This window comes from Neoarius graeffei, chromosome 19, assembly GCF_027579695.1.
Source record: "Neoarius graeffei isolate fNeoGra1 chromosome 19, fNeoGra1.pri, whole genome shotgun sequence".
In the NCBI taxonomy this organism is placed as follows: domain Eukaryota; kingdom Metazoa; phylum Chordata; class Actinopteri; order Siluriformes; family Ariidae; genus Neoarius; species Neoarius graeffei.
In genome coordinates this window covers 6666635-6694370 of record NC_083587.1, presented here as the reverse complement: position 1 = coordinate 6694370, position 27736 = coordinate 6666635, and the positions used below count along the sequence as shown (strand labels likewise).

The following is a 27736-nucleotide window of genomic DNA, read 5'->3' as shown; positions in this document are numbered from 1 at the left end:
TATTGAAGTCCGGTACAGACGAACAACACGCAAAAATACACACAAAAAACATAAAAACCGTGCACAGGTAGGGAGAGCTTGTAGCCGCAGCCGTTGTAGTAGAATTGTATATAGTAGGGTTTTCCAGAAGAAAAGGTAGAAGTAAAAGCAGAAGTAGAACTAGAAGTAGAAGGCGGAAATATGGCGTTTGACCGACAAGATGGCGTCTGTCACAATCTGGATCGGCTGTGACGTCACATGCAAGTGCTCCATAGGCTGGTAGTTACTTGGAATATCAGCCTGTTTTCCTGGCTTTAGGAGGACTATTATATGGCTTTGATGTAAAGCACTTTGGGTACCTTTAGGTTATTGTAAAGGGCTATATAAATAAAATTTGATTGACTTTAAATAGCAAAATATATTAAATACCAGTAGTCATCTATGTTTAAACAAAAAGGAAATAAAGATATGTCATCCTATTTACATGCAAAAGAATCGCTTGACATTTTCTAATAATTGTGGTTGACAGTTAGGAACAAAGACACACTGGAGCAAAAGAACATTCAAAAGGGATCATAATTATATTGAAGAAAACATATATAAAATTCATTCAGTTTCATTTTTTTTTAAATCAGGCTTGTATTGAACATTCTTAAGATAAAAAGGTTAAAATGAAGGTGGTATCCTGAAAAAAGGGTTTATTAAAAATCATTGACAGTTCAAATACCCATTTGGTATCTCCTCCGTCGCAAGCCAGTATACAGATTTCAGGGCAGTGGTACAAGATGCTTTCTGATCCTCCTCCACCTGCTTGTTGGACTCAATAATGCTTCGCTGCTATGGCCGCACAGTGGGCTTCTGACACCATGTGTGTCTTAAGAGTCTTGGTGCTATAAAATAAAATTTTAAATATTTAAGAAAACACAACTTTAATATTTAGTCATGTAGTAACATTTTATACTGATAAAGCCAGTAAAATTGAGTTCCAGCACTTTTTATTTTATTTATTTTTTAACAGCTGATTACTTCATATGTAAAGATACTGAAAACAAGGTGGACACATTAATTAAATGAAGTACCTTCATTAAATAATGTCATTTGGATTGTGCTTGATAATGACAACCTGAAGTTTTTCTTTCCATCAGTCTGCCTTGGTCTCTTGGCAGAACTTTGCTTTTCCAATGGTTTCTTCTATTAAAGCAAATATATGCTTTGTTATAAAGCAAAGTTGATGGCTTTGCAGAGAGAAATGGATCATTTTGGTGGCCAGAATGGACAAGCGGGTTAAGCGAAAAAGGACACGTCTACCCATCTTAAGTCTAAACAAATTCCAATCTTATCTCGGCTCTCCCAGCCAGCACTGCCTTCAAGGCCATTGCTGTAGAAATGCGATTCTCCCCCTGGAGTTCACTGCAGTGAGACTCTCTCTCTCTGTGTGTGTGTGTGTGTGTGTGTGTGTGTGCGTGCGTGCGTGCGTGCGCTTTTAAAAAAAAAAATTTTTCTTCTCTATACTTTCTGTCTGTACTATGAAAGCTAAGTTGAACCCGAGTCAAATTCCTCGTGTGTGTGTAACATACCTGGCAATAAAGTGCTTCTGATTCTGATATATAAAAACATTTCTTAGTAATGCAGGGTTGGACTTAAAGCAGTCCCCATTGGGAAAATGCTCTACAAAATCATAAAGGACTCCATTTTTGAAAGACCATGGCAGGGATGTGATTTTTCCGCGAATTTGCGGAATTCCGCTTTTTTCACCTCAAAACTTGAAGAAAATTTTTTTCCGATTTTTCCCTCATCCACATTCGTATCCTATTCGTTCCGACTTTGTTTGAAAGATGGCGGCCTCGGATTTGCATCTTTACGCCTCGATCACGGAGGCTGCCATCTTTCAACTCTTTGTTTGAAGCGAGCTTACGTACAGGTATCTAACAAGCGCGTTCATTGGTTGTTACAGAGCGATGAGCCAATCACGTACCTCGTTTCATCTCAATGATGTAATTGCGTAAATGACGTAATTACGTCAATGAGATGAAACGAGGTACGTGATTGGGTCATCCCTCTGTAACAACCAATGAACGCGCTTGTTAGATACCTGTACGTAAGCTCGCTTCAAACAAAGAGTTGAAAGATGGCAGCCTCCGTGATCGAGCGTAAAGATGCAAATCGAGTTAAAGAAATCGACAGAATCGTGAAAAAAAAGTTCCGCTGGGAATGGTTGGAGAAAAACCGCGGCTCGCCTCGGGGCGAATTACGTCACAAAGCGTGGGGCTAGCGGGCCCTGCTCGAGCTGGTTCTTTGGGGTGTGTGTGTGTGAGAGTGAGAGAGTGTGTGAGAGTGAGAGTGTGTATGTGAGTGAGAGAGAGAGTGAGCGAGCGAGAGTGTGTGTGTGTGTGTGTGTGTGAGAGAGTGAGCGAGAGTGTGTGTGTCAGAGTTGCATGTTGACCATTAAATTGGCTTGAATTTGTTAATCATGACAAGTTTTTTCTTGTGTGTTTGCTTGCCATTTTAGTACAATTTTTAAGTCAGAAAACCCCAGAACCCAGGAGCTTCGGGGGGCTTCCCCCCTTGTCCCCCCACCAGGCCGCTGCCCTGGACCAGCTGGGGGTTGCGGCCCCCAGCCCCCCGGCTAAAATTTTCAGATAATTTCACCAGCCCCAAATCACATCCCTGCCATGGAGTCCAGGGACTCGAAAATTTGAACGTCTTAGTATTTGAATATTCATCAAAAGCAACACAGTACATCTTTCACAGACAAAATACTCATTGTTAATTTGAAATTTAGTTAAGTTCCTTTTTGATCAAAGGATTAGTGTTTTTCACGACCCAATATTTCATCTAGATTATAACGTAACAAATATAGGCAGTGTTCTGCACGGGCGCTTTTAAAGTGGCGCACCGCCACATTATAATTCTGGCCCGCCACCCTTCCCTTGGCCAAAAAAAAAAAATAATTACTTCATCAGTATGCACCAAATAAATCGTAAAGTATTTGCTTTATTATCATTTTAACTATTTAACATGCAGAAGACCATTAAATGAATGCTTATGGGGCTACGCGAAGTGGCCACGCGATTGCAATAGAAAAACATCCAGCTGGCTGCATACAGATTGTGACGCAGAGCTCTGCAGATTGAGGTCTATCCCTGCATTACACTACACCGCACCACATTACACCATACTGACACACAGTAACGTTGGAAGCTACAAGCTGCAGCTAGCCAGCAGCTAAGTAACTTTGCAGTGCACACGCAGATTGTTTGTAGCATTATTGTGCAACGGTTACGCTTATCTATCGTCTTTTCTGACCATACACCATTACAGTAATCATATAACGGCACGCACACAAGTTAAGTTCAGGTCTTTTATTTTACATATCTGTGATTGTGTAGGCGAGAACTGCATTTTCCTGTTGCTTTACTGTTTGTTTACTGCAGAACTTCCAGGTTCCTGGGTCAAAGGACCCAAACTATGAAGGCCGGGGTGGCTTTGTAGTGCCAGTCTTGGGCATGCACAAGCTGGTGCGCATGGACTGTAGTGGTTTCACCCCATTAACATTGTGTATTGTTTTTTTTAAAAAAAAAAAAAAAAGCATTTATTGTAACTGGGTATTTTGTTTATGAATTATAGAGATTATTGGCATGCACTTAGACCCGAGATTATGTAAATGTATGGTTTATGCAATGTTGGTAATATAAAGTAATTGGTATCTTCCAGTGGGTGGGGACAGGCCACTATATCTAGCCCTCTGAAGGGAGGTGGATTAGTTGGGTCATGGCACTGTCTGTTATGTAGTAGTCATGTAATGTGCATGTAATCAGGTGGTGCAAACATAGTGCAATACAGTATTCTGTTTTGTAGACAAAGTCTTTTTTTTGTTGTTGTTGTTGTAATAATTGCTTGAACTTTTATTATTATAATTTATTTTGTGTTAAATTTCTGCTGCTACTTTGGGAAACCAGACCCAATAAAACACCTTGTATTAAAAGTTCCATCTTTGGCCGTTGTCCATCAGATGATATGTACAGTAAGAATGTGTTAATTTTTTAATAAAATGATTTTAACAATGATTTAGCAATTCCTATCCATTATTGGCCAGTTTCACTGTCAAAAAAGCCAAAAGTCCATCAGCTTCAAGGGGGGGCTTTGCCACCAATTTTTATTTTTGAAAAGTGGAGAACCCTGATAGATGTCACAAAAACGTATATATTTTGCAGTACAGAGGTACTTGGTGGTCACATTAAAAAAAAAAAAAAGCCACTAAAGATTTAGACTAACCCGTTGTTGGGTCCAAGTTTGGCTTGGGGTGGAATCTTTTTTTTTACAGAATCCTTCTTCTTGTTGTTGTGATGAGTGGTGGTTTTTGAGCTCTATTTCTGCGCATTCATCATCCAAAGTGAGATCTGTTCAGTGTTTCCCCTAGAAAATGTTTGAAGGTGCGGTGGCAAGACCTGCGCTCAGACGTCCCACCCCAGCACGAGGATACGGGAGCATTCTGAGAAATTTTTTGACAAAACACACTCTAAAATGGTGACCCTTTGTAAGGGAATAAATGAATAAACCTAGCAGGGCTTGAAATTAACTTTTTTTCTTTGTGTCCCTCAGTGGTCCCGAATTCTGTGTTGTATTGTCCCGAATGGAAGCAATAGTGTCCCCGTTTTTTTCCTCTCTGAAATAACCAGTGGTTAATATTATCATATGAAGTTACTATTATATTTGTAACTATGTGATTTTGAACCCTTTATATCATTTTTACAATAAGTCACAAAACACAAGTGACACATGTCCTATACATCATCCTCTTCAAAATTACAGTTATTGCATTTTCAGTTTATTAAACTTTGGCGATCTCACTGTATGAATAGATACCCGTTTATTTAAAGGGGCCAACTAGCTCATTCAGAAAATGTTTCAACTCACTACATCTGCAGTACACTTTAGTTGAAAATAAGACCCCTTTTATGTTCATTTCATCTACTTATACCTTGAATATCTGTTGGCATTTATAAGGCCAACTTATAATTTTCACCATTACCGTTATCCATTTTTATGAACTTTCCGTTATCCATTACCGTTATCCATTTTTATGAACTTTCGCTGCTGAAACGTGGGTGCAAATGTTAGCAACATCAACATAGTGCCAGGTCCTAGCCTAGTTGTGCTGCTGACTGGCTAAACTTTCTGAACTAGAAAGACACCAAGAAAACTCACTTGTTCTGTTGAACTGTATCCTCCGTCAATATCATCCACATCATTCCTGTTGTATTTTATAACGTGTCTAACAGTGTTCATTAAGTTCATTCAGTTGCTAGCGTTGCCTGCAGACCAGCCCTATCCACAGTAGTTCCTACCTAACCATAGCATCATAAGTCATAACCTAATAATCACAAATAACTTACCACATTGACAGGTGATGACACTTTGGATCCTGAAGGTCCCGGAGATGTTATGTCTGGGCTTTCAGTTTCTTCCCCGTGGTCGGTCCGCTTCAACCACTTAAGCATTTTTGTTCTGGCAAGAGTCGGCGCAGCGTGTGCGGTAGCAATTCCATTCCAAGTCCATATAATGCGGACTCCGGCCGAAGATTCTAGAACAGAATGCGCTGCTCTGTAGCCTACTGATGCAGGTGCATCGAAAGTGTAGCTACTATGTATTTTTCGCTGTTAACGTTTTAAAATTAAAATTGACATTAGGTGAACGTCTACGTATGTGTTACAGCTTTGTAAATAATATTAATGTAGAACTTTTTTTCTAGATCTGAGCAATTCCAGCGTTATGGACGTGACACTTGAACTCAAAATGGCAACAAATGACCCAGTGCATGTTTTATTGTCTCCCAGTATTTAAACAGGTGTTGCATATTTTAAGGCTGTACCATACTGGAGAAGTGATAGAACAAGAACAATTCCCATAGTACATCTAGGGCATGCCAGAAAATGCCAATAAAAGATGCGTTATGGATGTGACAGAAAAAGTATCACTTTTCTTGGGTGACTGTACATTTTTATCAAACTCTGTGAAATCGTAAACCTAATGTCAAAATGGAGATATCCATTTGATAGAGGGGTCCAAGGTGAATATTAAAAAATCTTTGTTTAAAATATTTTGTATTTCATGCAGAGTTTCGGAAGGAAAAGTCAGCGTTATGGATGTGACGAAATTCCGTTATGGATGTGACGCGTCTGAAATGGACATGGCATATGTTTAGAAAATCAGCAATTTAACCACCATAACCCTTTGAAAAACTCTCTAAATATCAGCTAAAACTATCAAAGTTCTTAAATAATATTTAGGATGGCTATTGTTTTGCTGTTTTGTGGATTTTAGCATACATTTCTGTGGCTTGTGGCAATAATATAGAATTGTACATGATCAAAGTTGATTTTAGCTTGGGTTTTACATTATAAGAAAGAAAGACTGACATATTAAGGCGAAGGGAACAATTCTTGTGACAAATTGGTTCAACTTATTCACATCTGTAAAATACAGGCTTAGGTGATATCTCTGGGAGTGGTTTTGATGTATTACATGTTGCTTTATTTTTGCATGGTGAGGTTGACATTTACATGGAATTGCCCATCTATTTTTTTCCATTGTCCCGGGATTGTCCCAGATATGATAATTTTGTGTCCCGATGACATTTTTTATGGTCCCTGGGACGTCGGGGCACCGTTAGTTTTGAGCGCTGAAACCTAGTCTTTAAAGAACAAGCATAACCTGCAGAGCAAGGCAGTTTAGAAAACAGTCGGGGAGACTAAATTCCCCCCACACCTAACCCCTTCAATAAAAGGCCTCTTTGGAGAGCCAGTTTTTGGTGTCTGCTTATGCTGGCGACATAAGCGACAGAACATTCCTGTTGGCAAAGACCAGTGTTAGTTTTTGTTATTGCTAATTAACACAACAAAGACTATGAGTGGCAGAATTGGTTGATATTAAAGTAGCCACAGAATACTTGCCATGGTCAGTGTAGTAAAGCCAAGGTTTGTATCTGGGCTTGTCAACCCATGTAGGGTCCCAGCCCGTGGCCCTGTGTTTGCCCTTCTTTTGGCTGCTCTCCTCTCTCGCTTCCCTCTTTTCACATTCTCTTTCCTGTTCTGGCAGTCTGCTTTGCTCTCCTGCTTGATTACTGCTACCTGCCTAAAATGTTCATATTTTCAAAACATTTACATGGACATTTTGAAATTAATGTGGTTTTGATCATTTCTGATCTGATATGGCATTTCGCAGATGATCTCACACACCCACTGACGTTCGGAAAAAGGGCTGTGTTTAAAAACTCGCGTCGGTGTTGTACTTTCTGCAACAGTGTATGCTCGAATTAGGGATGGACATCACATAACCAATAGCCTAGATTAATCGATAATTGACCATTAAGAATTTCGTTAAGAAGAATGACGTTCATGTTCATCGACAAAAATGAATAGCCTATAGGTTGTTGTGTTGTGCAAGTCTTCAAGCAATCGCTGTCTGTCACGGACAAACATTTGGCCGTACCCTGGCTTCAGTTACTTACGAGCTTCCGTAGCGTAGGTCAATCGCTTAAAAATCAACATGAAGCAGCACGGCGAAGTGTGGCGTGGGACCATTTTTAAATGTCCAAGTTTACTGTCATCACTATAATGGAGCGTATAAATACAATTCATCCACAACAAAAATGATGTAGCCTACCATTTGAACAGCGCGCACCGGAGCCTTGTAAAATGACTGTGGCGGTTCATCTCAATTCCAACTATCGACTCGGTGTTAGACTACGGACAAGAAGGAGCTGGAACATCTCATAGTAAAACTAAGATAGTTAAATACAAACGTTATGGCTTTGGTTCTAAAAACACACCAAAGAGGGTCTGAAGTTTCGATATTTAGTGTATTTAGATAGAACCTGTGGTTTGTATCCAAGGATGGCTCGCAAACCGCAAGATCTATAGTAAAACTAAAATATCTAAAAATAATTGATTACAAAGACGTGTTTTTATTATGAAAATAAATCGAAGAGAGTCTGAAATATTGATCTTAAGAGTATTTAGGCTTATCTGTAAATGGGATGATGGCGTCGTCCGTTCACCTATATAGCCTATTAAAACACCGACGCCGGCCGCTATGGGATACAATATGGCCGACGCTGGCCGCCATGGAATCTAATGGGATAAATTATAGCAATAATTATGATTACTTTAATATAAAGATGTTAATTATTATTCGATTATTCGTTAATTCTCCTGACAATTGGTGAAGAAAACGTAATCGAATGCCCATCCCTAGCTCGAATGACTTATTTTGCACGAGTGAATCTTACCTGCCCAGTTTCTTCATCTGTCGCCTTTCTTTTTTTGGCGAAATACTTCAACAAGCTCATCTGCAATTGAAAGATATCGCGTTGACATTAGGGTAGATGACAGATAGACCCCCAAAAAAGTTTTTTTTGTGAAACATCATTAATAAAGATAAAAATTACATATTTATGTAGTATGAGAACCGATCTTTCAAAAAATACAAGTGGTCACAATCTTAAGACAACTAATTACCTATTTTTTTACATTTGTAATTCAATGCATGGCAAATATGTCCTTTGGTGTGACATGCAAAGAATACAGAATATATATATATATATATATATATATATATATATATATATATATATATATATATTAATACAGAGATGGCTTGAGAAAGTTTTATGTTCATATTCACACCCTTGTTATGCATTTCTAAGTTTTTATTTCACATGAAATCACCATTAAAGACATTTTTCCTACTTACAGATGGGACTTTTCCTGGAAATGCTCAGATAACTTTCTTGTCAATTGTACAATTTTGTTGGAAACTGTACTAAATTTTCAGAGGTGACTATTTTGTGTCCCCACATACAATATATAATGTTTTATAAAGACATTGATAACATTAAACAAAATTATGCAGGTTTTAAAAAATGTCACACCATAGGACATCCAAGTCACACTAAAGGACGGAGAGAAAAACAAATACAAGACTTGGAGAGATAATAGATTTTGAACTTGTTTATTTTAAAATCTGATCAGGTTTTCATTTTAATAAACAATAGGTGCTGTGTAGAACATGCAACACATCAATCAATCCAAACATCTTTGGCACTTGCATAAGTTCATGAAAGTTCATGAAACAATGAAACGACCATTGCAAACATTCAATTAAGGTATTTATAACAGTATCTATGAACATTTGTAATATATGTATTAAGTAAAACATTCATTAAGTGAAACATTCATGTATTTTAAGTAGCTTTCTTTTGAAGAATTAATTACTCTGCTCAATATTATGAATCATGAGATCGATGACCATTTCTTCAACTTTCACTGTAGATATCTTATGTTTGTATTATTCTGTAGTATAGTGTCTAAAATTATTTACCTTTGAACATTAACATCTAGGCCTTCAACTTAAACCTTGAAAGCAATTTCTGAACTGTTTAAATCATATGCTCTTATAGCACAATTTCAATCAAGACATTTTCTCAGAACAATGAGTATCAACTTGCCAGCCAGTATTACATACCGATCATACTAGACTAAACATCAACCAGTCTACATCTGTGAGTTTAGCAGAACGCCACATTGTTACTTTCTCCGTCGCTCTGCAAGGATTGCCTCCCTTCTCTGTGGATCACTGTTGATTCGGTCTCTATACTTTCTCGTCCTTTCTCTCCCACTCATCTCGCCCTCAAATCTTACTGTTCTAAAAAAGGTCACAATTCATCAATATTGTTATGAAATCTCATCAATAAAGCTTTTAATTAAAGAACACTAGACAGTCTCTGTAATCAACAGCAAATATCCATCATATATCCATAAAAACAATGCCTGTATGCCAATGGTCAATAAACAATGAAAAGAATAAATAAGATAAACTATAAATACAAAATTCAACTATAAATTAACTAAAATTACTTGTTTTCAAAGCACATTCTCAGAGATGCAGTCCTTTTGTGTGACACATTTGTCCTTTGGTGTGACAGTCCAATCTGTCACACCAAAGGACATTTAGCATTTAGCTTCAGTTGAAACCCCTGTCATTGCTAGCTTAGTTCTCCATTAGCATTTAGTGAAATACATTTGCATATTTCTCCACAACAAGGTTAATAAAAACACAATTTTTTATCAAAAAATGTAATTTCAGGGTGTCACACCAAAGGACAACAAAACTTAACACTTTCACTGATGTGAAAACATTATTGAATATTTGATCAAGTCTGACAGAAAAACTTACCATGTGAACATGTCATGGGCTTCTTTGGGGTCTTCAGAAACATACATTTCAAGGCGGAGCTTCAACAAGATATAGTTGTCTATGAAATTGCCCGTGTAAAAATAGGAATTCGGTGTTACACCATAGGACGTCGTTTTTAGTGACAACATTTCACAAATCCCTACATTTTTTGAAAAGTATGTATAGAAAAATGCATTAACACTTACTAAAATAGACACTTTCACAATTATGCCAGGGTTTTTATAGAAAGGCCTGACCTTCTTATTATTTAATTATTTAAGTTACTACCTGTTAAATTGAGCTTGGGACAGTCACACCATAGGACAATTTCAATGTTTCGCTCAATTTAGTTTTTTTATTTTAAGTATGGATTTCTTAAAGTTACTTTGTTTTATTAAATAGATAGAAGTTTAACCATTTACAACATTTTAAATTTTGAAAGAATGAATTAAAATGCATTTTAGATCGTTGAACAGCATAATTGCTATGTCACGTCAACAACCCATTATCAGTTGACATAATTAAGCTCAAATAAAAACTAGTGCTCTGGCGATAGGCTGTAATGAAATCGAAAAAACTGCCCTTACATTTCTCACGAACTATATCTGGAAAATGCCAAAAGATATAATCTATCGAGAACAGAGATTCTCAAACTGTGGTACGCGTACCACTAGTGGTACGCCAAAGAATCACTTAATTAAATATATAAATTTAAAAAAAGTGAAATACTATCCATAATATCCGAATGGATGAAAATATCTTATCAACCGATGACAAGAAAATGAAAGGAAATACAAATTAAGTTAATAATTTAAAAAAGTTTGCAAGTGCTTCTGGGTAGCCATACGTAGCATACGTACGCATTCCCGCCGGTTCCGCTGACAGACGGTTATCCGCCATTGGTAGACTAGGCTGTGATGGGAAAAGGTGGAGGCGGCTTTGCTAGTTATGACGAGTACGACAAAATTACTGTCGTGGCTTAAATCCACGAATGGGAGCGTGGATCAGGAGAGAGGGAGAACTGAAGAGGACGTGTGAGCCAAGCGCAGATGCTAACGACAGTGGCAAAACCAGCCCCAGAACTGCTAGGAAACGGCAGAAACCAGTAAGGAGGAAGTATGATGAAAAATACATAAAACGGATTCATTTGGAGCGGGACAGAGGAGCTGCCCAGGCCGCAGTGTTGTATGCGGGGACGTTCTGAGCAATGAGTCCATGAAACCATCGCATCTCAAACGGCATCTTACAACCAAACACACAGCACTAAGACAAACCAATGGATTTTTTTTACGAAAACGCGATGAACTGAAGCAGTCCAAGTCCACCATTTTGTCCCATGGTACACCTGTAGCCAAAGCACAGGAAGCTTCATATCGTGCCAGCCTCCTGATCGCCAGAGCCAGTAAGCCACACACAATCGGGGAACTGCTGTGTTTACCATTAGCCAAAGAGATGACACGTATCGTGTGGAGAGAAAGCTGCCAGAGAGTTAAACTTTTATGTGCAATTAATTTTATTTGATTCATTATTTAAGGACAGTGTTTTATTTTCCTATATTTAAACACAGTGTTACTGTTCAAAGTACTGTGTGTAATGTTACAGTGGCCAACAATATTAAATATACTTGTTAAATAAAACCTCCGCCTTGTTTTTAATGAATACTTAGACCTACTATGCTACTGTATTTTAATGTTGGTCATTATGGTGGTACTTGGAGAGCCAAGTATTTTCTGAGGTGGTACTTGGTGAAAAAAGTTTGAGAACCACTGATCTAGAAGATCTATGTAGTTGTTTACATGTGGATATTCATCCCCTCAGTTTCTGAACGGACTAATCTACCACAGAAGACCGGGAGGCCAAACGAGACGTCTCAGCAGTAGTCAGTACTCAGTATGTAACGTGGCCTAATATAGTGTAGAGGTCAGAGCAGGTGGGTGGAGCACAGAAGTACGGCAGGACAGAACTGAGTTCAAAAAAACTATTTATTGTGTTCCTTTTCAGTTAAACACACACACACAAGTCGTCTGGTGCAGGAGAGAGCTCACTTCCTTTGCTCTCTCTCTCCTTATATAGGGCGTGGTTGCTGGGAAGACACACAAACACAGGTTAATTGCTCTTCCCTTCCCTGACTCCGCCCTCCTGTCACAGACCGGCGCTTGACCACGCCCCCGCTGCCACATACCCCCACCGCCCGACTCAGGCCGGGCGCCTGTCCGGCCTGCAGCCGACCCCCCCCCCCCCCCCCCCCCCCCCCTTGACGGGAGAGGAAGTCCGCCACGACCATCTGTGCCCCCGGCCTGTGGACCACCTTGAAGTTGAAGGGTTGGAGTGCCAGATACCAACGGGTGATCCACGCGTTGGCATCCTTCATGCGGTGGAGCCACTGGAGGGGCGCGTGGTCCGAACAGAGGGTGAAAGGGCGCCCCAGCAGGTAGTAACGGAGGGCGAGGACCGCCCACTTGATCGCCAGGCACTCCTTCTCAATCGTGCTGTAGCGCCCCTCACGCACTGACAGCTTCCGACTGATGTACAGGACCGGGCGGTCCTCCACCTCCACCTGCTGGGACAAAACGGCCCCCAGCCCTCTGTCCGACGCATCCGTCTGTAACGTAAAAGGGAGAGAGAAGTCAGGGGAGTGTAAAAGTGGCCCCCCACACAGTGCAGCCTTTACCTCAGAGAAAGCCCACTGACACTGCTCCGTCCACTGGACCGGATCTGGCGCCCCCTTTTTAGTGAGGTCAGTCAGCGGGCTGGTGACGTCCAAATAATTAGGTATAAACCTACGATAGTAGCCAGCCAGCCCCAGGAACTGTCTCGCCCCCTTTTTGGTCTTGGGCCTCGGGCAGGCCGCAATCGCTGCTGTCTTATTAATTTGGGGACGCACCTGCCCGTTGCCCAAGTGGAAGCCCAGATACTGTACTTCCACCCACCCAATCACACACTTCTTTGGGTTGGCAGTGAATCCCGCCCGCCTCAGCGACCTAAGGACGGCCCTCAGGTGTTGCAGGTGCCGCTGCCAGTCATTACTATAAATGATAATATCATCTAAATACGCGGCCGCATAGGTGGCGTGGGGCCAGAGTACCCTGTCCATCAGCCGCTGAAACGTAGCGGGCGCCCCAAACAGCCCAAACGGAAGTGTGACGAACTGGTGTAAGCCGAACGGTGTGGAAAAAGCCGTTTTCTCCCGGGATAATGGAGTCAAGGGGATCTGCCAATATCCCTTTGTCAAATCCAGTGTCGAGTAAAAGCGAGCCATGCCTAGTCGATCGAGCAGCTCATCAATACGAGGCATTGGGTACGCGTCGAATTTAGACACCGCGTTGACTTTTCTATAGTCCACACAGAACCGGACCGAGCCGTCGGCCTTGGGAACCAAGACCACCGGGCTGCTCCAGTCACTGTGGGACTCCTCGATGATGCCCATTTCGAGCATGGCCTGAAGTTCTTCCCGAACCACTTTTTTTTTTTTCGGGTAGCCTGTAAGGGTGGCTACGCACTACCACCCCTGGGGGCATCTCTATGTGGTGTTCTATGAGGTTAGTGCAACCGGGCAGGGGCGAGAACACATCCGAAAACTCGGCCTGCAACTGGGCAACCTCCGTGAGTTGGGTTGGGGAGAGGTGGTCTCCACAGGGGACTGGAGAGGTACGTGATGCCAATGTCCCTTTTTGAACCTCCGGCCCCAGCTCCGCCTTCTCCGGAACTACCGACACCAATGCCACGGGGACCTCCTCGTTCCAGAGTTTTAGCAGATTGAGGTGGTAGATCTGTAGCGCCCCACCCCTGTCTGTTCGCCTCACCTCATAGTCGACGTCCCCGACTCGCCGTGTGACCTCAAAGGGCCCTTGCCACTTGGCGATCAATTTGGAGCTCGACGTGGGCAACAGTACGAGTACTTTATCTCCCAGTGTGAACTCTCTAAGGCGCGTACCCTTGTTGTACAGGCGGGCTTGCCGTTCCTGGGCCTGCCGCAAATTCTCCTGAGTTAGGTGGGTGAGCGTGTGGAGTTTTGCGCGCAGGTCCATAACGTACTGAATTTCGTTCTTACTTTGTGAAGGTCCCTCCTCCCAATTTTCCCGCAGCATGTCCAGGATGCCGCGCGGCTTACGCCCATATAATAATTCGAACGGGGAGAACCCCGTGGAGGCTTGGGGGACCTCTCGCACTGAGAACAGCAAGGGTTCGAGCCACTTATCCCAATTACGTGCGTCCTCACTTAGGAATTTCTTAATAATATTTTTGAGGGTGCGGTTGAACCGTTCCACTAAACCGTCCGTTTGTGGGTGATATACGCTGGTGCAGATCGGCTTAATCCCCAATAACCCATACAGCTCGCGCAGTGTTCGTGACATAAACGTAGTGCCTTGGTCAGTCAGAATCTCTTTCGGGATTCCAACTCGGGAGATGACACGGAAGAGTGCCTCTGCAATACTGGGTGCTGAGATATTGCGCAGAGGCACTGCTTCCGGGTATCGCATTGCATAGTCCACCAGAACTAATATAAAGCGGTACCCTCGTGCTGACCGATCTAATGGCCCGACGAGATCCATCCCAATTCTCTCAAATGGGGTCTCGATTAACGGTAGAGGGCGCAAAGGCGCTTTTGGAATGGCCGCTGGATTTACTAACTGGCATTCGCGGCATGCCGTACACCACCTACAGACATCGCCGCGAATCCCCGGCCAATAGAATCGAGCCATTATTCGGGCTAGTGTTTTATCCTGCCCTAAGTGTCCAGCCATGGGATTAAAGTGAGCCGCCTGGAATACCAATTCCCGGCGGCTCTTTGGAATCAAAAGCTGCGTGACTCGCTCTTTAGTTTGAGTGTCCTGCGTCACTCGGTATAATCTATCCTTCATAATCACGAAGTAGGGGAAGGATGGGGTGGCGTTCAGCTGGAGCGTTTGACCATCGATTACTCTCACTTGGTCAAACGCATGCCGCAGAGTCTCGTCTCGCGACTGCTCTAATGGGAAATCCGCGAGGGATTCCCCAATAGAGAGAGGAGGGGCCGGCGGCTCCTCACTCTGACGCGGAGATGATGTAGATGGCTCTGTGACAGCTGCTCCCGCCAAAGCGACACCGGGACCTCCCCCTGTCAACTGGCAGGACCCACTCTCTACTAGGCGCGTCATTAAACCCCGAAATCCCGGCCAATCAGTCCCCAAAATTAAAGAGTGGGTAAGGCGAGGATTAACCGCCGCCTTCACTATAAATTTTTCCCCTCTGAAAATAATGTGGACCGACACCAAAGGGTAGCGGTGAACATCCCCGTGGACACACAACACCCTCACCCCTTGTGCTCCCCCCAATGCCTCGTTTTGAACCAGGCTTTGGCGAATTGAGGTCTGATTACAACCAGAATCCACCAACGCCTGATATGTAGCTCCTTGGATACTCACTGGTATGCGATGCGCTCCGGCCCGATTGAGGGCGGCCTCTGGCGCGTCGGGGATCCGCACCACCGCGCCCACTTCCATTGTCGTGCACTGCTGTTGAAGGTGGCCCGGCTCCCCGCAGCGCCAGCCAACCGGCCCGGGCTTTCCCTCTGCACCGGTGATCTGTGGTTCACTCACCTGAGGTGAGGGAGAGACAGACACAGAAGGGAGAAACAGGAGGGCACCGCGGGTGCGGCGGGCCGGCTGGGGTGGTGCCGGCCCCCGCCTCCGCGGTGGGGGAATGGGGTGAGGACGGGACACAGGAGGAGAGCGAGCAGAGGAGATGCCCTCTGCCGTCCTGCCGCCGGGACAGCCGCCAAATGGTCCTCCGCCAACTCGACTGCTTGATCCAGCGACGCCGGGCGGTGGCACCGGACCCACTCCGCAGTTCCTGCTGGCAAGCGAGCGACGAACTGTTCCAGCGCCACCTGGTCGAGGATTCCTTCGGCGTTGCGGTTGTTGGCCCTCAGCCACAGCCAGCAGGCGTCCCGGAGCTGCTGGCCAAACGCGAACGGCCGGCCGACTTCCTCCAAGCGCAGCGCGCAGAAGCGCTGGCGCTGCTGTTCTGGAGTGCGCCCCACGCGCTGGAGGACGGCCCGGCGGAGGTCCGCGTAGGCCAGACGGCGGTCGGCGGGGAGCTGTAGTGCGGCCAGCTGTGCTTCTCCCGTGAGCAGGGGGAGGAGGCGCGCCGCGCGCTGCTCCATCGTCCACCCCGTTGCTTCGGCGACTTGCTCAAAGAGCGTGATGAACGCCTCGGGGTCATCCTGCGGGCCCATCTTGGTGATAGTGAGGTGAGACGGGCCCGCGGCAGGAGCACTGGTGGACCCCGCCGACGCGAGGAGGTGCCGGAACGCCTGTCGATCTTCTTGTTGGGCCAACACCAGGGCCTCGAACCGCTCTTCTTGCTCCTTTCGGAGGGTGAGTAGCGCCTGGTGCTGGCTTTGCTGGGCCGTGGCAAGGGCGTGGACCAGTTCAGCAAACGGGGAAGACTCCATGGGGCTGAGAGGCTGCTGTGCTCCAGATCCCGGGTTTCGGCACCACTGTAGAGGTCAGAGCAGGTGGGTGGAGCACAGAAGTACGGCAGGACAGAACTGAGTTAAAAAAAAAAACTATTTATTGTGTTCCTTTTCAGTTAAACACACACACTCCCAGTCACCCAGACACACACACAAGTCGTCTGGTGCAGGAGAGAGCTCACTTCCTCTGCTCTCTCTCTCCTTATATAGGGCCTGGTTGCTGGGAAGACACACAAACACAGGTTAATTGCTCTCAGGTGAAGTGATTCTGTCACTTACCTTCCCTGACTCCGCCCTCCTGTCACACACCGGCGCTTGACCACGCCCCCGCTGCCACACACAGTTTTACATAACGTAATTATGTGACATAACGAAACATAATTTCAAGTAACACTGGAAATATAAGGTAACATAACATCTGCTGTCTACTTTTCAAGAATTGTTGCCAACACTTACCTTTCCCAATTTGACAGCTGAAGTGACAGCCGCGTAGCAGTTAGTTTACCTCAGGTTGGCTTGGCTACGCTGCTCCAGGCGGAACGTTGTCCAATCAGAGCCCACGGCGACCCGTGGAAACCAATCAAGTAACTGCTAGCTCGGCCAGTGGAACTGCGCTTCGCCCCAAACGCAAAGACTGGGCAAGCAACGGATAATGTAGTCGAATACATATAGCTCCTAGGGGTATTCCTGAAGGTGCGACAAAAATCAAGGTGCGGCGGCCCGCCGCAGCCAATTGTACATAGCGGAAACACAGTCTGTTGATAGTGAACTACTAGAAGTTTCTGTAACTGGAAGATTCTTGTTAGGCAGGTTGTCTTTCTTCTTGAAGAAAGATGATATGCTTCTTTGTGCCATCATGAGAAGAAATAATCATGCAGTGTGTCTTGTGTGAATTCTTGCATCAGTGTGAAATTGGTGTGTGGGACAGCGTGGCAAAAATATTTGGGGCATGTGGTTGGGACCCGTTTGGATAGATTGGAGACCATTTTTGAATCATAAAACAGTCCATAAATGCCTACATTTTATATATAAATGTTTCTCATTTATATTTTAGATCACTACAGATTAGCATTTTTATCACAAGAATTTTCCATGGTCTGTTAACTCTGGAAAATTTTTTCCTGTGTATGCACTACAGCGCATGCACACCAACCAATCTGCTCATCAGAAATAGAAGAAATATTTATACTTACCTTTGATCTTTGGCTGGATCGAGTTGAAGTTTAAAAATAAAAAAGGCACTGTTCATCAGGGTCACAGTTCTCAAAATTGAATTGAATCACTGTCCTGAATCATGAATGGAATCACTGTCCAGAATCATCCGACGCACATAAAATCTGCGTGCCGTCTTGCAACAAGTTTTACCTCCAAACAGCCTGAACTATGTCTGACAGCTTGGCAGGCGAGAGATGACGTTCTCACACACCTTTTTTTTATCTTTGCTTTTCAGCTTTAACGTCCGTTTAGGTACCCAGACATGTGCGCATACACAGTTGCGTTTTGGTCTGGGGAAATCTCTTCTCTCTGCTCTCCCTCCTTTTCTGTTCTCCACAGTCACTGCAACAAACACACACACAACATTAATTGACAACAGGTGCATTGACTTTGCCACTCACCTTCCCTGGCCCCGCCCTGCATTCACAAACTGACACTAAGCCACGCCCCCACTGCCACAAATGCGTTTGAAGTTCTCCATACTAACTGTCCAGGTTTTTGTGTCATGCCGAGATAATCATTATAAAGAATCGCGATGCCTCCTCTGCCAGTTAGACGAGGCTGGTGTATATAACTGCAACCAGGAGGACTAGTTTCATTTAATGCTACAGACTCATTTGGTTTAATACATGTTTCTGTTTAAACAGTACATTAAACTGCTGATCAGTAAGAAGTTCATTAACAGTTCATGCTTCAATGTAATGGTACCTGTGTGATGACTCTGTGCAGGTAGCAGACAGACAGTTTAGCCTGTCTGTCTGCTCCCTGGCCTTGGCTCTGGATTGTCACAGATTAACTAGGCCTGTTCTGAAACTATGAGCTATGCTGCGAGAAATGAGAGCAGCATCTTCCCGAGTGGGATGGATACTGTCTCGCCCTAACAGATTTGTTGTTTGATCTTTAGCTGTGTGAGGACATGAAAACAGAGACATCCATGGATGGAGAGACCTCAGAAGCCTGTGTGAAGAAAGAGGAGACGCTGGAGCTGAACATCTACAACTATGGAGACGGTCTCGACAACCCACCTGAAGGTCTCTCTGTTAAAGTGGAAGATCCTGACGATAAAGACTATCTCTGTAAGACATTAGGCCACTCGGGTGCTCAGTAACACTCACTGTTTATTCTACCCTGCACACTATCCGGTGCACTAAAAGTGCAATACAGTACATTTGGGATGTAGCCTCAGTCTCTCTTATTTTAATCAACAAATTGTGACATTGAAATTTAGCTTTTTTTAATTGATTAAAATATGAACTTTGTTTATAGAGCGTGTAACATGGTAGCGAGGAGTGAGAGAAACTTATTTATTTAAAATACTTTAGTCGTTATAAACTGATGTTAACCTGAACAAAAAAAGCATGGAGTATCACACGATGGGTGTGTGTAAAAATCTATGCCGCGTGATTTTATTTTCATATAACAGCATGGCCCAAAGTGTATGATTCCCCTCAAACCATAGTGATTTGCTTGCTATTGCAATTTTTAATTTATTAATGAATGACTCAATGTTTAATTTGTTTGTTTACATTTAATGTGGCATAATTTCTGTCATTCTCTCCAGCCACTCCTGTGTTTTATTCTGAGACAAAAAAAAATGTGGGATGTCGTGTGACTGAGAAACCAGAAAGCACAAAGTCCTCTGTCCTGAAGACTCTTCCATCTTGGGAAACTTACTGACTGATACCTGGGTCTCCTTCCATAAATGTTAAATAAATGTGTCCTAACGTCTTCACCACATTAGAAGATTATAGGGGTTTTTTTTGTTTTGTTTTTCTTCTTTCTTTCTCCGGGTTTTTTTTTTTTTTTTTTGGTCCAGTATGGTCACCTGCTAGTATCCACCCACTAGCCAGGTCTCTCTAACCATGTGAGTGAAGGCTAACGTACTTCCTTCAAGACATGTAAAGCCATCAAACTCCTCTTTTTCAACTGAAGCTCACGCTGTGTGTAAATTACTCTTATTGACGGTATATAAGCAAGTTAACTACTTCCTGTAAGTTTTATTTTTGTTAGTGCCTTTTACGTTTTTGGTTCTTTTATTTTGAAGCCCTTCTGGCGTACTCTCATCTGAGACTCAGCAACTTGCCCATAGGTGTTCACACATGAACGGCAGCTAATTGAAGAGTGTACGGAAGGAAAAGGTGTTTTGAAGACGTTGCCTTGCAATGTAAAGTTTCATTATGGATAATTAAGCGCCTAGCTGGAAATGGGAACAAGGTATTGTGTGTTTCAACTTGTTTTATGACTGATTGCTGTGACGTGTTATCCTGATTAACTGCTGAAAGGGTGTTTACGTATATCGTTGTTGTATTAGCTATGCTAAGGTTAGCTTATGCGAAAGGGTGCTATATGGATAAGCTGTAATGTCATGTTAATGCTGGTTTTCTAGCTTTTCATGTGCTTTGACCAATTTATATGTGAGTGAATATTTGATAAATGTCCACGTGTGGTTAACTGGCATTATGGAAATGTTTATGCTTGTGAGAGCTAATTTTATTTTATTTATCCATCTGCAGCTCTTACGGTGTTTGTGAAGAAAGGTTGTGAAGGAAAGGAAGTATATTTGTGTGCAAATTAAGGATGACGGCTGAACATAATAAACGCTTCTTGAAACATCAGTAAGCTTCATCATTGTCTGGCTGGGGTTTGCTATAGTAAGAGCTTGCCCTCATCGATCTGACGACTTGCTGCCATTATGACGGGCCATGATGGAGGGTCTTCATGGCATGCCTGCTGCTGCTACTACTTCGCCATGTGCTGTCTACATGGATTCATCATGAACATGTCCCGACGTGTCAGCACATGATCCACTTCGGCAATCCAGGCAGTGGTTTCATGGATTCGATGCAATGGTCAAGTACGGTCACATTCACTGACATTGAAGCAGAACTGTGAGTACACACCTATATTACACAGTCTACAGACTGCAACAAGGTGAGCTCCACATGAACAGCCCTTTTAGACTGAGCCAGTGAACTTTTCATACTCATCTTCTTATCTGCAGCAAAGGAGAGAAACTGTTGCTTACACTCACACATGAACACATTCACATAGACTCTTTATTAAAGACATTTCATATTTTTTGCATACCAAGTACTTTGAGAAGTATGTTCATTACAGTACTTACCTGGACATTTCCAGTTGTTTGAGTGTCTGCATGTTAATGCAGCTCTGCTAGTTGTTCATGCTCATATTCTGATTTTTGCATTTCAAGTACTTTAAGGTTTGCCTTTATTGTAATACTTACCTGGATATCTACAGCAACTTTCTGTTTATTGCAAAGGTTCGATCATACTTGTTCAGAGGTGTCTTCTGACTTAATAATTTCAAATTGAGTTGATAATGTCAAAGTCAGGTAGCTTCAAGGAGACAGAGGAGCAGATGCCTGGTTCCCAGCACGAAGTTCAAGACTTCCAGAGTGAGCTCCACTCAGTGGCAGTTGTATCTGAGACACCTGGCCTGAAGGGCCTCGACGCTCTGAACATGCACGGAACCCGACAGAGAAAATGCGTGCACTACAAGATGAAGAGGCCAAGAAAAAGGAGCAACGGCTGCTCTCCATGTACAAAAAATGGAAGCTCGACATATGCAAAGCAAGAGATCAGCTGAAGACATGCATGTCAGAGAGTGAGCTCTGGCCTCTCATTGAAGAGCTTAAGAAAGTGAAGGAAGACGTAATGAACCTGTATTTTGGAATTCGAGATCTTGCCATACCTTCCACCGGCGTAAGAAGAAGAGTTGACACTTGCGAATCAGTTACCACAGAAATCATCACCATTGCCTACGGCAGAGCAATAGACGAAGAAGGTGAGTTTAACGAGGACATGGAAAGACGCCGCCTTCGTGAACTGCTCCACCGTGACTATGCAAAGTCTGTCTATGGATCTGCTGCTTCCTTAACAAGTCACAGCAAGTCTGACCAACACTCCACAGCTTCGTCCATGGCAGCCAAGCGTGCAGATGCAGCTGCAGAGCTAGCAGTGAAGGAAGCAAATTATGAAATGATGGAGGCAGAAGAAAGACAAAGAGAAGTCATCCGAGAGTTAGAGGAACAACAACAGAAGGCTCTGGAGGCACAAAGGCATGAGTTGGAGTGATTGCAGGCAGTGAAGGAAGTGCGGGCAGCTCAAGCTAAGCTAAAGGTATACGATAAAGAGACAGAACGCGAAGCTGCTGACTGCATTAACGATGAAAGGAACAAGGAAACAAAGAGTGTGCCTGTAACTGCAGTCCCTCTATCTCATGTTGCAACACCCCCTCACACAGATGTTTCCCCTCTTGTTCGGGTCTTTCAAGACAACGTAGCCTTAAATAGGCTCCCTGTTCCAGAGCCATTTGTCTTCAGTGGTGATGCAATACGGTTTATTGAATGGAAAGCAGCGTTTACCTCACTCATTGACCAAAGAGCAATCACACCAGTTGAAAAACTCTCTATTATCTGAAGAAATACGTTGGTGGTCCAGCATGCCAGGTGCTAGAAGGCACTTTCTTCCGGAATGATGATGAAGCCTATCAGGAGGCCTGGAACAAGCTGAATCGTCTCTTTGGCCAGCCATTCGCCATTCAGTGAGCATTCAGAGAGAAGCTCACCAATTGGCCAAGGATTCAACCTAAGGATGTTCAAGGACTCAGAAACGTCTCAGATTTTCTGAATGCCTGTCAAGATGCCATGCCTCACGTCAAGGGTCTTGACATACTAAATGACTGTGAGGAGAACCAGAAGCTTGCCCACAAACTACCAGACTGGGCAGCTTCACACTGGAACCGACAAGTCACCCAATGCCTGAACGAGAAGCAAGAATTTCCAAGTTTCAAGGACTTTGCAACATTTGTGTCAACTGAAGCTGAGATTGCCTGCAATCCAATTACATCGCTTCATGTTCTTCATTCATCGGACTCGAGCACTGAGAAGAGAAATCTCAGAGACACAAAGAGAAACAAGGCCAGTGTTCTCACCACTCACACAGCTACAGACAACACAAATCAAAGGTCAGACCAGAAAAGGGCTTAAGCTCCATGCATCCTTTGTCAAGATAACAGACACCAACTTCATGCATGTCCCAAGTTCACAGGGATGTTGTTGGCAGAACGACAGAACTACGTAAAGGAGAAGAAACCGTTACGGATGCTTAAAATCTGGACACGGTGCAAAAGACTGTCGTCGTAGTCACTGCTGCGACAACTGCAAAGGAAGGCATCCTACAGTCCTCCATGATTACAACTATGGAAAGGAAAGGTGTTCATCTGAAACAGGGATGAATCCAAGTGCTGCTGCTGCAACATCACTTATGCCCCTTTTCCACCAAAGCAGTTCCAGGGCTGGTTCGGGGCCAGTGCTTAGTTTGGAACCAGGTTTTCTGTTTCCACTGACAAAGAACTGGCTCTGGGGCCAGAATAACCGGTTCCAGGCTAGCACCAACTCTCTGCTGGTCCAGAGGAAAGAACTGCTTATGTCAGCGGGGGGGCGGAGTTGTTAAGACCAACAACAATAACAAGACCGTGAAAGATCGCCATTTTTAAGCGACGAGAAGCAGCAGCTGTACAAACGCGAAGTCATCCATTATTATTATTGTTGCTGCTGCTGCTTCTTCTGCGTTGTTTTTGCTTCGATATTTGCGCCAAGGCACGGTGGTGTAGTGGTTAGCACTGTCGCCTCACAGCAAGAGGGTCTGGGTTCGATCCCTGTGGCCGGCGAGGGCCTTTCTGTGTGGAGTTTGCATGTTCTCCCCATGTCCGCGTGGGTTTCCTCTGGGTGCTCCGGTTTCCCCCACAGTCCAAAGACATGCAGGTTAGGTTAACTGTTGACTCTAAATTGACCGTAGGTGTGAATGTGAGTGTGAATGCTTGTCTGTGTCTATGTGTCGGCCCTGTGATGACCTGGCGACTTGCCCAGGGTGTACCCCGCCTTTCGCCCGTAGTCAGCTGGGATAGGCTCCAGCTTGCCTGCGACCCTGTAGAACAGGATAAAGCAGCTAGAGATGATGAGATGAGATTCGCGCCAAGGTTTATGCAAACGTAGCGACGTAACTGACGTATACAGCGACGTAATGACGTATACAATGATGTAACTGACATGTACAGCGACGTAATGACGTGGCTTCCCTTAGCACTGCAAGCTATGGAAAAGCAAACTGGTTCTCAGCTGGCTCGCAAGTTGAACGAGTTGTGAACCAGCACCAGCACTGGCCCCGAACCAGCCCTGGAACTGATTTGGTGGAAAAGGGGTATCAGTGTAACAGGCGAAGGCTCATCCTACACATCAATGGTAATACCAGTGTGGGTGTCAACTAAAAACAATTCAACAGCTGAGAAGCTTGTCTATGTGCTACTCGACACTCAAAGCGATACAATATTCATCAACCAAGAAGTGAGCGACAGTCTAATTGCTGACAAGTATCCAGTGAAGTTGAAGTTGACCACCATGAGTGGGGAAAAAACACAGTTCTCCCAAGTGAGTGTGTCTCCGGCCTTCGTGTAAGGGGATACAGTTCTGCTATTCAGGTTGATCTTCCAGTTGCCTACACGAAGGATTGCATACCCGTTAACCATGCTCACATTCCCACTTGTGAGACGGCTAAACAATGGAGTCATCTCAGAGAACTAGCAGACGAAATCCAACCACTAAAGGACTGTGAAGTAGGACTTCTTATAGGCTACAACTGCTCCAGAACCATGGCACCAAGGCATGCCATCCTAGGAGGAGATGAGGAACCCTGTGCAATACGGACAGACTTAGGATGGACTATTGTGGGGTGCTCATCCCAAGGCCATGATCCGTTGAGCACAAGTCGCCTGTGTCACAAAATCACGGTTAAAGAGCTGCCTCTGGTAACTTCTGCCAATGCTATTCGCATTCTAGAATCTGACTTCAAGGATGGCAGTGAAGACAGCAAAGCAGTGTCACAAGACATCGCCTTCCTCCATAAGCTAGATGAGGGTATACGGAAAAACACGCATGGCCACTATGAAATGCCCTTGCCCTTCAAAAACAGACCTAGCTTGCCTGATAAAGACTCAGCCATGATACGCCTCAACCACCTGAAAAGGAAACTGCAATGGGACGAAAGGTATAAGGAGCGGTATGTCGAGTTCATGGAGGAGGTAATCGAGAAGGAAGATGCAGAGCAGGTTGAAGATGGTGGGAGTGAAGGTGAGAGATGGTACAGTCCCCATCACGGTGTTCGTCATGCAAAGAAGCCGGAAAAGCTTCGCATAGCGTTCGATTGCGCCGCCAGATGCAAAGGAACCAGCCTAAATGACCACCTCCTCTCTGGTCCTGACATGCTGAACAAGTTGAGTGGTGTTCTCATTTGCTTTCGACAACACCCTGCTGCTCTGATGTGTGACATTGGAAAAAATGTTCCATCAATTTCATGTGTACGAGGCTGATCGCAACTACTTGCACTTTCTCTGTCGGAAGCAAGGAGACTTGAACTCCCTGCCCAGCGAGCTCCGGATGAAGGTGCATCTGTTCGGTGCTGCTTCTTCTCCTGGATGTGCAAACTATGGGCTGAAGCATCTAGCTAAAGAGAATAGCAACCTCTACCCTAAAGGCTCCCAGTTCATCATGAGGGATTTTTATGTAGATGACGGGCTTGCCAGTGTTGAAAGCACTGAAGATGCTATTCAGCTTGCCAGAGAAGCTTGCAAACTGCACCATGGGTGGTCTGCGACTACACAAGTTTGTGTCGAACGACAGAGACGTTCTAGAGAGTATACCACCCTCAGAACGAGCAACTAATGTGAAAAATATGGATCTCACCTTCGACAACCTGCCACTTGAGAGAGTCCTAGGGATTCAATGGGATGTGGAATCCGACCACTTCTGGCTTAATGTCAGCCTAAAGGATCAGCCTGCAACACGCCACGGCATCCTGTCTGTAGTGGCTTCCTTGTATGACCCTCTCGGGTTTGTGGCGCCTGTTCTGATCAAAGCGAAGATCATTCTTCAGGAGATGTGTAGGCAAGGCACAGGCTGGGACGATCCTCTCCCAGACGAACTTCGTCCAGAATGGGAACAGTGAAGAAGTGATCTAGCCCAATTAGATAATGTTACCATATCCTGTACCTACTCACCTGCTGGATTTGGAAAGGTCACAAAGACAGAGCTGCATCATTTCTCGGATGCTAGCCTTAAGGGTTATGGCCAGTGAGACTTCAAAATGAAGATGTTCACTGTGCCTTAGTTGTAGGAAAGGCACGCATCTTACCATCCAAAGTCACAACTGTTCCAAGATTGGAACTAACAGCCGCAGTTGTTTCTGTGAAGATAAGCAACATGCTCAAGGACGAATTTGCATCTACTGGGACTGTGGAGTTCTGCTGGACTGATTCTAAGGTGATCTTAGGATATACCAATGATGAAGCATGACGATTCCACACCTTTTGTGGCTAATCGCATTCAGAAGATTCATCTCAGCTCGCCCCCTCAGCAGTGGAGATGCGTCCCAACCAATGAGAATCCTGCTGACCATGCTTCTAGGGGCTTGACTCCCAGCAAGCTTCGTTCATCCACCTGGCTCACTGGACCCAAGTTCTTATGGAACAAGGAAATGAATCTGCCTGTTGCTGAGATTCCAGAGTTAATGATTGGAGATCCAGAGGTCAGAAGTGCTGTCATGCTTAGCACAAGAACCACAGAATGAGTAAGCCTTGTTGATTGCTTGTCTAAGCTCTCATCTTGGTCATTGGCTACTCAAGCTGTTGCACGCATACTAAGGTGCATCAGCAAGAACAGATCAAACAGTCTCACCACTGTAACAGAACGAGAACATTGTATAATCATAGAACTGCAGAAAAATGTGTATCAAGAGGAGTTGAAACTGCTGAGCAAAGGGATCCCCCTACCATCTCAAAATCCATTATACTCGCTTGATGCCTTCCTTGACAAAGATGGCATCCTCAGGGGTGGGAGATAGGCTGTGCAGCTCTTCTCTTCCCAACTCCATCAAGCACCCTGCAATCATCCCCAAGGATCATCACATTGCAAAGATGATCATTGCTCATCACCACGAAAGGATGAAACATCAAGGCAAAGGTCTTACCATTAATGACATCAGGTCCCATGGATTCCTGGCATCAATCGGGCAGTAGCATCCTACATTTGTCAATGTGTTACCTGTAGACTGCTTCAGAAACCAATGGAAGAGCAAAGGATGGCTGATCCTACCCCCTGAACATGTGGAACCATCACCCCCCTTTACCTTCTGTGGAATGGACTACTTTGGTCCATTTTTTTTACAAAGCAGGGTAGAAAGGAGAACAAGAGGTGTATGGTCTTCTCTTCACTTGCCTTAGCTCCCGCGCCATCCATATTGAGATGCTTGACGACATGTCCACCGACGCCCTCATAAATGACCTACGGTGCTTTATTGCCATACGTGGCACTGTTCGTCAAATCAAGTCTGATCAAGGAAGCAACTGTGTTGGAGCCAAAAATGAACTCAAAGAAGCTCTAAAAGAAGTCAGTGCAGACTGGCTGGCTGCATTTCTTGCTGAGAAACAATGCGAGTTCAGCATGAATGCACCCTATTCGAGGCATGTCGGAGGGGTGTGGGAGAGACAGATTAGAACAGTGAAAGGCATCCTAAGGCCACGCTTGCTCTTTCTTCTGGTAGGCTAAATGATGCTTCGCTACGAGCTTCCCTCTATGAAGCTATGGCAATCGTCAACAGCCATCCACTGACTGTTAGCAACCTCAGTGACACCCCCCCCCCCCCCCCCCCCCCCCCCACACACACACACACAGCCTCGAGCCACTCACCCCTAATCATCTATGAAATCTGTCAAGGCCTTGCCTCTTCCAGGTGAGTTCATCAGAGAAGACATGTATAGCAAGAAAAGGTGGCGACA

General features: G+C 44.3%; 2 protein-coding genes across 3 annotated transcripts in view; one reads left to right on the top strand and one right to left on the bottom strand.

Annotated features, from left to right (window-relative positions):
* The window catches only part of LOC132867671 (zinc finger protein 271-like), an 806111-nt gene that overhangs the window by 596906 nt on the left and 181469 nt on the right, over nt 1-27736 (bottom strand). The window lies entirely within an intron of this gene.
* LOC132867670 (zinc finger protein 585A-like) overlaps nt 1-27736 on the top strand; it is a 109911-nt gene that overhangs the window by 12092 nt on the left and 70083 nt on the right. The window contains exon 2 of the mRNA XM_060900642.1: nt 18792-18963. Within this exon, the coding sequence (XP_060756625.1) occupies nt 18804-18963 (160 nt within the window). The 5' untranslated portion in view covers nt 18792-18803. The remainder of the gene's footprint in view (nt 1-18791; nt 18964-27736) is intronic.